This window comes from Lipotes vexillifer, unplaced genomic scaffold (assembly GCF_000442215.2).
Source record: "Lipotes vexillifer unplaced genomic scaffold, Lipotes_vexillifer_v1.1 scaffold1342, whole genome shotgun sequence".
NCBI classification, from domain to species: domain Eukaryota; kingdom Metazoa; phylum Chordata; class Mammalia; order Artiodactyla; family Lipotidae; genus Lipotes; species Lipotes vexillifer.
This window is the reverse complement of record NW_006786109.1, coordinates 543,580-552,373: the sequence shown is the minus strand read 5'-3', so window position 1 is coordinate 552,373 and position 8,794 is coordinate 543,580. Positions and strand designations below refer to the sequence as shown.

General features: G+C 49.6%; 1 protein-coding gene across 2 annotated transcripts in view; it reads left to right on the top strand.

Annotated features, from left to right (window-relative positions):
• Positions 1–359: 359 nt before the first annotated feature.
• Positions 360–8,794, top strand: part of KCTD1 (potassium channel tetramerization domain containing 1) — a 93,692-nt gene continuing 85,257 nt past the window's right edge. The window contains exon 1 of one of the 2 annotated variants that reach the window (XM_007458397.1): positions 360–906. Coding sequence is in view for 1 of the 2 variants with exons in the window: in XM_007458396.1 (XP_007458458.1) it covers positions 1,255–3,060 (1,806 nt within the window). In the remaining variant the exon portion in view is untranslated. Of the gene's footprint in view, positions 907–1,254; positions 3,061–8,794 lie in introns of those variants that run through there. The other variant, XM_007458396.1, reaches the window with a different exon arrangement.

Genomic DNA, 8,794 nt, shown 5'->3' with positions numbered 1-8,794 from the left:
GCCCGCCCCCGCGCGCCGAAGGCAGCGCAGCCCTGAGGGCAAACGAACGGCAGTTGGCAAACTTGGAACTAGAGCACGCTCGGGATCCCAATTGCCGGAATTGTGGCGGCGGCGGGGGCGGCCGAGACCCAAGTTCACTTTTTCCGCCCTCCTGCCCGACGGATCTTAGGGACCGGCATTGCTCGCTCCAACTAGGTGGAGCGCCTCGCCGGAGGGAGTTGTGTCAGTTTGCTCCGAGGCAGGAGGGCGGTGGCCTGGGCGAGTGGGGAGGGGTCCCTGGGGTCCCCAGCGCCTCTTCCCGCGTCTCCCCTCCCCCCCGCCCCTCCCAGTCTTTCTTCCTCGCTCCTTCCCCAGGCTGACTGGACCGGCGCGGACTTGCCCCAGACCTACGGGGAGCGCCCCCGGTCTTTAATGACAGCTTAAAAGTGGCTGTTGGAAAAGTCAAAAGGGATGAGGCTGACGTGGGGCGTGTTTTGCTCCTTTGCAAGAGTCAGAAAGGGAGCTGGGAGCCTTGCGGCTGGCCGCAGGCCCCCGCGCCTCGCCCGCAGCAAGTAGGTGGGGGAGTCGCCGCTGCCGGCAGCCCCATCCCGCTCCCAAGCCTCGCCCGCTGCGCCCTGGCCGCGGGCGCAGAGAGGGTGCGGGGCCCCGCCGTGCCTCCTCCACCCTACTCATTAACCTGCCTGCTCCGCTCCGCTCCGGGCGGCCCCAGACACAGGCTTCTCGAAGTAGCATCCGCGGCCCACCGGGTGCTGCCGCCTCCCGGAACCCCCGGCTCCGGGGGGCAATGAGGGGGCGGTGGAAGGGGCACTGCTCCTCGGGCATTACTTAGAGAAGCGAGACCGCCCCTCCCTCCCGCCGGCCCTCCCTCTCTCTCTCGCCCGGGCCCGTGCGCCACTCAGCCAGAGGGTAAGTTGGGAGTGTTTCACCCCCGCCGACAGCTCTCCCTCCCCTTCCTTTTTTTCCCTTCAAAGTTTTCTTCGGAGTGGGGAGAGAGGTGGGGGAGGAAGAGGGTCCAGCCAGCCTCGGTCCTTACGCTCTCCCTGTCCAATTTACCCCCCGCCTCCCTACCCCTCCATCCCCTGCGCGCCGCTGCCCCTCCGGAGCAGCGCTCCGAACTGACAATTGGAGCGCGGCTCCTTTAAGAGCCCGGCTTTGCCTCCCGGTAGCTGAAGGTCATTAAACACAAAAGCTCTCAGCGCTGCGGTCCAATATAGCGCATGCGCCCTGCCCGAGGACTGGCAGAGAGACGGCAATATGGCGAGAATGCCTGGCAGCGGGGACTGTAACACCAGCGCGGGCGGCAGCGCCAGCGCCGCCGCCGCCGCCGAGAACAATGGGGAGCGGGGCGAGGGCGAGCGCGGTGCGGGGGGCCGAGGCCGCCGCCACGGCCGCCCGCACTACTGCAGCGCGGGCGAGGAGGAGGAGGAAGAGGAGGAGGAGGACGAGATCCAGGAGGTGCAGATAACGGGGGACGAGGAGGAGGACGGAGGTGGGGGGCTGGAGGAGGAGGAGGAGGAGGAAGAGGAGGAGGAAGAGATGGGTCTGGACTGGGACGAGCCCCTGGAGCCCGAGGACTCGGCCGGGGAGGAGCTGGAGCCGGAGCCGGTCCATATGATCAATATGGACCAGAGCGCCGCGCTGGAGCCCGAGGCGCCGCCGCGGCTGCTGGCGCCCCGGGCCCGCGGCGGGCCGCCTGGGGACGGCGCCGAGCTGGACCCCGACGTGCTGCAGCGCCCCGAGCGGGCCCGGCTGAGCGAGAACACCCGGCTGGCCACCCGCTACGCCGTGCGCATCTTCCGGGAGTACCTGAGCGAGAAGGCGCAGAGCCCGGACTTCGAGACCATGGACAAGGGGGCGCTGTGCCGCGTGCTGCGCTCCTTCTACGCCGAGGCCCGCTCCAAGAGCGGCCAGCTCTACAGCAAGTCGTCGCTCATAAGCATCCGCAGCTCCCTCAACCGCTACCTCAACGAGCCCCCGTACTGCCGCACGCTCGACCTCACCAAGGACCCGGAGCTGCGCAGCGCTAACCTGACGCTGGCCGCGGTCATCCGCAAGCTCGAGGAGCAGGGCGCCGGGCCGGTGGTGCAGAAGCAAGCCATCACGCGCGCCGACCTGCGCAAGCTCTACACCTCCAGCGTCTTCAGCACCAACACGCCCTTCGGGCTGCTCAACAAGGTCTGGTTCGAGACGTGCATGTACTTCTGCACGCGCGGCCGCGAGAACCAGCGCGAGCTGGAGGAGGACTCCTTCGGGCTGGCCATGGACGAGGACGGCCGCAAGTTCGTCTACTTCAAGTCCCTCGGGCCCTACCACAAGTCGCGCTCGTCGTCGTGGAGCAAGAAGCGCGCCGAGAGCAGCGACGAGGAGAACTTGCCGCGCATGTACGAGACAGGCACCGAGTTCTGCCCCTACGCCAGCTTCGTCAAGTACCTGTCGAAGCGCAACCCCCTCTGCAAGGCGTTCTTCCAGCGGCCCCGGGACCACTGCAGCGAGGGCGATGTGACCTGGTACGAGAATAAAGCCATCGGCAAGAACTTGCTGGGCACCAGGATGCAGATGCTGTCCAAGGCGGCCAAGCTCTCCAAGACCTACACCAACCACTGCATCGGCGCCGTCTCCATCGCCACGCTCAACAGCATCGCGGGCATCGGCACCAAACTGGGCTCGCCCGCCCCGCAGGGCTGCTACGCCGAGGCTCTGAACGGGGCGGCTCGCCACCACTCCCCCCATCCCCCCACCCATCCCTCTCACCACCACCGCCCCCAGCCGCCCTCGCTGGGGAACACCTATATCCTCCCCAGAGACAGCCAGGTCGGGCCCGACGTGAAATCGGAGGCTGCGCCCAAGCGCGCCCTGTACGAGTCCGTGTTCGGGTCGGGGGAAATCTGCGGCCCCTCTTCCCCTAAAAGACTTTGTATCCGCCCCTCCTCGGAGCCTGTGGATGCGGTGGTGGTGGTTTCCGTGAAACACGACCCCCTGCCTCTTCTTCCAGAAGCCAATGGGCACAGAAGCACCAATTCTCCCACAGTAGTTTCACCTGCTATTGTTTCCCCCACCCAGGTAACCAAACCAAACTCTATGCATGAAATGTTTCTCTGGTACCACTTTGAGACTAACTTGTGCTAACTCAGGTCTGGGTTGGGGGGAAGTTTTTCAAAGTAGCAAGTATGCTGAGCCGGATTTGATTTCACCCTTAGAAGCTTAACTCTCTTGATGCTTTTCAGGACAGTTTACACCTAACCTTAAAGGCTGTGGGAGGGCAAGCTACCAAACAATCCCTGCTGCGCAGTAACGCTGAAAACGTCAAAGTTCTCAGAACAAAAGGGTCAGCTCAACCCTCGCAGCCTCTCTCCACTGAATGCCTGAGTTTATAAGGCAAAGAGTGCAGGAATACTGTGCATATAAATGAAGCAGTTACTTAAAATATCTTTGAATAAAGTAACCATTAAAATACTGTATTACATATTCGCCCTAACTTATGAAGGTAGAAAAAGTTATAAATTATTTAAAAAGAAAACATGCCAATCCTACTTACTGTAAAGGGGTGGGTTTTGGAGAGACTGGCGGTTGAGTGCCAGTTTGTACCGTAAGGTGTAGTTGAATATAAAGCAACATTTGGGATGTAGTTTTCATAAACTAAAGTCACTTGTTAAAGTTATGGAAAGGTAGTATCTCCACTGCCAGCCAGTCTCCCAGCTGGAGTGTGCCCCCATGGTGCCCAGCAGAGTGGGCACTGAAACATTGCTGTCTTTCCTAGCACCATGGAGCTCTCTGTCTAGGGGGCAGTTAAGTGGTGGGAAGAGAGACTACTGAGATAACAACACAGTAGAGTGGAAAGAACACCAAAGTAAGAGTGCTAGCCCAGAAGCTGAGCCACCTTGGGCAAGTCAGTTCACCTCTCTGGACTTCAGTATCCTCAACAAAGATAAGGAAACTGTTTTCACACAAAAATTATTTATTTCTAAGCACTTAGAATTCTGGGTGGAGATTGGGGATTCGATTGGATGCTTGTCTTATTATTTTTCCTGGAGGAATATATTCATATTATTAAAACTATATTCATCTTTTGGGTACTGTGCTGTAGGAGCCAGAAAGCAGAGGTCTTTGGGGACTCTGCTCTATTTTCCAGGCAGGAGTAGCCACTGGGGGTGTTACAGCTTTGCCCTCCCTGCCATCAAGCAGAAGTAGGAATTTCAGCTCTAAGTTTGGAGGTGTAGTGCAGGCCTTTCAAGGAACAGATGTCAGGTACCCCTGTGCTTTTTCCAAAGTGGAAATTCCAGTTCTGGACACACTGACCCTTTCAAACCTTTACTTGCTAATCAGCAAGCCTCAAGGCCAACGGAGAAAAGGGCTGTGAAAGATACTATAAACACCAAAGTTCTCTAAAATACACGAGACCAGAGGCTACGTGTCTTTCTGCACTTGTAGTGTGCACAGTAGTTTCTGACAGACCAGGAGGTGGTTCTAGGGCGTTGTAAGGATGGACAGGAGAGTTCTTTCTCTTTGGAGAATTTGGGTTTGCTTTTTCTTTGAAAGCAGAAATAAACGATCACATTCTTCTGATAAAGTAAAAACCCTTAAAATGTCCTGGTTTCAAGTAGCACCTGATTAATTAAGAGTTAAAAGCCTAAGAGAGTTTATTAAAGTATCTATCTGCTTGAATTTAACAATGAAGCACTTTGTCCCCTGGCATTTGTCTGCTGGTTTCTTGACACCAGTGTCACATAGGATAATGACATAAGATCCACGAAAGATTAGGGGGGTTTGTTTAGTTGGTTTGGTTTTGTTCTAAGAATTGCAGTCACTCTGTCACAGTGTTTCATTTTAACTGAGTGAGATCAATCGTTTCTGTAAACCTGAACACTGATTCTTTTATTCTTGAGTGATTGTCAGGTAACTCCCAGGTTAAATGTAGATTTGAGGGCCCATATGTTGGTTATGTTATCGTTATGCCTCTCAAACAGTATCGTAGCTAAGTCTCTTGCAGTTAAAGCACTACAAAAAGTTGCCCTCTTTCACTAATGTTAGAGTGAACATTTTTTTTATCAGCGTTAAGAAGTTTAAGGGGACTCTTTAGTAGCTCCTGTAGAACTCACTTTATGAAGTCTGAGCATTCTAAGTATGAAACAGGTGTTTAATTTAAGTACAAAGCTGATATTAAGCTTTTTCCTCCTATATTTACTAAAATCACTGTTGAGGTTCAGGGCATTTCCTGGGGATTAATGACTGGCTGGGGTTACTGGCCGGAGGCTTTGCTTTAGGTCGGCAACTCCTTTGGCTGGTCATTAATCCCCAGGAAATGCCCTGTGTACCTCGAACTTCGGTCATTATCACTTAATTATAAACATAGGCTGTCTAACTTTAATACAGGCTAGATCCTCATCAAGTGGAGTGGCACTGAATTCCACTAAGGACCACTTGATGCCACAGTCCCACCCTGATGTTTGATTCTTTTGTAACATTGCAAGTTTCCCAAAAATTGAAGAGCCTGTTACTATAAATGCATTTACTGTTTTTACTTCTTGAGGGTGTTCATAAGTGTATCACTTATGGGACTGGTTGAAAAATGAATGCACTCAAGGATTAATGAAGATTATGGAATTTGTGATGTTTTTATCCATGTGAAGTGCCTGGTTTTAGTTGGTTTTGGAGTGGGTGGAGGGCTTGGTGGTTGTGTTGGTTACCTTAACTGGTTCATTCAGGAATTCTCTTGAAGGTCTGTATTCAAAGTAAGGGATGGTTTTAGTTCCCTCCCCTCCCCACCCAAGGCTGTTGTGATTTAAGATGATCCAGTTACTAGTACAACATCTAGCTCCCAGGTGGAGATAATGTGGTATTTAAAGGCTTAGCACATCCCATATCCTACCTCTTCATAGCTGTTCTCTTTGCATGAAAATGCAGCATTTTTCCTGCCTCAGTCAACTACGTCAGCCTAGATGGGATGATAGAGATCTGTAACTTTAGTCTTTATCATTTACAGAAAAAGGAATACTAGTTGGAGTTTAGATTCTAAATATCATAGTTTTGTTGCTAAAGTTTTTATGGACTGTACCTTTCTCGGTACCAAACAAAATTGTGAGAATTGGCTCCCCAAAGTATACTTGGCAGCATTTGTAAGCTTGTGACAAAGGTGCCTTCAGCTGGAGTTACTTGACCCTAACCCAGATTACTTCCAGAAATACTTCTAAGGAATTCTGTAAGTAGGAAATCTATTAGTGGAGAGATTCTGGGGTTGGTGGTGCACGTCCAGTGTTTCTGTTTCATCGACTTCACTAGGGGCCAGAGTCTGTCCTTAGAGTCTCCAAGCTGAAAATTAGAGCAGCTTCCCTGTGAGGCACGCCCAGTGGTTCATGACCTTGCCTTTGAAGAAGCCGGATACTAATAGCACTTGGGAAACCAGTCTTCATTCAGGTGCTGTCATGTGGGAAGGGAGAAGGAATATTCATTCTATCTACTTACTAGAAAAAACATGCATTTTATGTATTATTGAAATTATCACCAAAATCTTATTTTGAATTTGGAGACTAGGCGGGAGGGATACACTTTTTTTTTTTTTTTTCTTAAAGATGGAATCAAACTTCTGTAAACGTGACAGAAGAGTGTGTTTAACAGCTATGGCAATTATAGGTTATCTGGAGCAATTAGGATTAACCACCTTGTTTAAAATGGGTATTTTCCTGATTTTTAATAATATTTTGTGGCTGTATTATTTTTTCTGATGCAGGAATGTTTGCTCTCCTTTACAGAAAGTTCAAATTGGTGAAGAAACTAAATGGCATTAACATAAGTGTGGAACTTTTTTCATTCGTTCAGGAAACAATTACTGAGCACCTACTATTTTGGCTTGGGTACCAGGAATCTTTATAAACTAATCATTTTCCACTTGGCAAGTAGCCTCATTGGCAAGATTTTGGCCTCATTAAATATTAAAACGAGATTAAAATAAAGAAGGTTAAAAGGTGACGAAAGAAATCTGTAGTTTTACTCTTGCATATTCATATTGCAGTGAGTACTCAGGTGTATTATTTTAAATTGATATGAAGCTCACTATGTATGTCAGCTCACTATCTATCATATCTGATCCAGGAAATAGAAAAAGAAGTATCTGCCACCAAAGGAGAAAGTGGATGCCATTCATCTCGAATGTAAACCCTGATTTAAAATCTGGTTCCCCTAACAAATGTCACCTATAAGGCCATCCTCTCGTCATTGTAGATGGATTTCAAGCAAGAAGAGCCCCTTCTTCAAATAGGGCTGTGAGTTGTGTGTGAGACCTCTTAGGTTTTCACCTTGATTTAGGCCAAAGCTCCACTTCAGTGATTTAATAAAAAGTTCACTTTCAAGTTATCTTTTGGCATCTCCACTGCCACTTCAAAAGCAGAATCGATATAGGAGTTGCTTTGTGGTTACGTATGTTGAAAATCTTAGGACCAGACATAAACTAGTAATCTAGAACTTTTATTTCTAGAACCTATTTTACTTCTCTTGATTGATCATTCACTGCATTGTACCAATTAGTCAGGATGCTATTTGAAAGACTTCTTTGGAGAATTTAGATAGGGGATAGGTAGTGGGAATTAATTGGTCCAAAAAGGGAGATTGATTGACTTTGATAAATGAAAATGAAAGAAAATGGAGCTTTAGAATTTGAAACCTTGTGCTGATAAACATTTTTATTTAACACTAGTAATATTCTAAAGAAGCTGAATTCAACTCAACCATTGTTTTTTGTTGTTGTTTTTCTTGGCCGCACTGCAGTGCATGCAGGATCTTAGTTCCCTGACCAGGGATCGAACCGTGCCCCCTGCAGTGGGAGCAAGGAGTCTTAACCACTGGACTGCCAGGGAAGTCCCTCAGCTCAACCATTGTTACCTGAACCTCTTGCTACCTGCTAAGTACTGCCAAGAGGAACAGGATTCAGTTTTTGCCCTCGGTCAGGGTTTGCAGAGGATGGGCTTCCAAGCTGAAGTGATTCTCTGTTTGATGCATGAACATCACAAGGGAAACAGATGAACGTGTCAAGTTTTAGGCCCTTTGAGTTTCCAGATCTGTGAAAGTTTCTCTTTGCCTTCTCTTTCAAGAGAGGATGGTCTCTGAATGGTGTCGAGTCTTTATAACAGAGATTGAGCTTCTATATGGTCTAGAAATAAATGAGCATTTAAGCCATTCAGGATATCTCGCTAATATCCCCTATGGGCTGAGATTGAACCTGCATGTGAGGGGATATTACCTAGCGCCCACGGCTGTGAACTAGACACTGGACCCCAGCGCGTCCTGTCAGACTACAGGAGGCCCAACCTAATTAGACGTGTTTTAGGTTTTCAGTAATTCTGAAAAAACACTTTTTTTTCTTTACTGTCAGACTTTCTTCCTTTCAGCTTATGCTATAACAATCTGACGGAGCCTTTTTTTCCTTAAAAAAAAGATCCATTTATATCTGACAGCAAACTTTCCTTTGTGACTGATTTTTATTTTATTTTATTCACATCCTATCCTAAATTTGTCCGCACCTTGGGTCACAGAATTTTCAAAACAAATGGAAGTGGGAACCATCTTCCAGTATTGGAAGGCCAGAGTGTCTGAGCTTTAATTGTAGTTTTTGTCACAGCAGTTTGCTCTTGTGCAGCTTTGCAAACCCCAGTGGGAACTTCCTTTTTCTGGAAACGCACTACTTTCTGAGATTTGTGATTTGTGTTCAGCAACTGGAAACAGTTCAGCTCTTGTGAGCCCTCCAGGTAGTTAGTTTGGTTGTTTTTAATATGGGGGGGAGGGGAGCGAAGGGGGAGGGGATGGG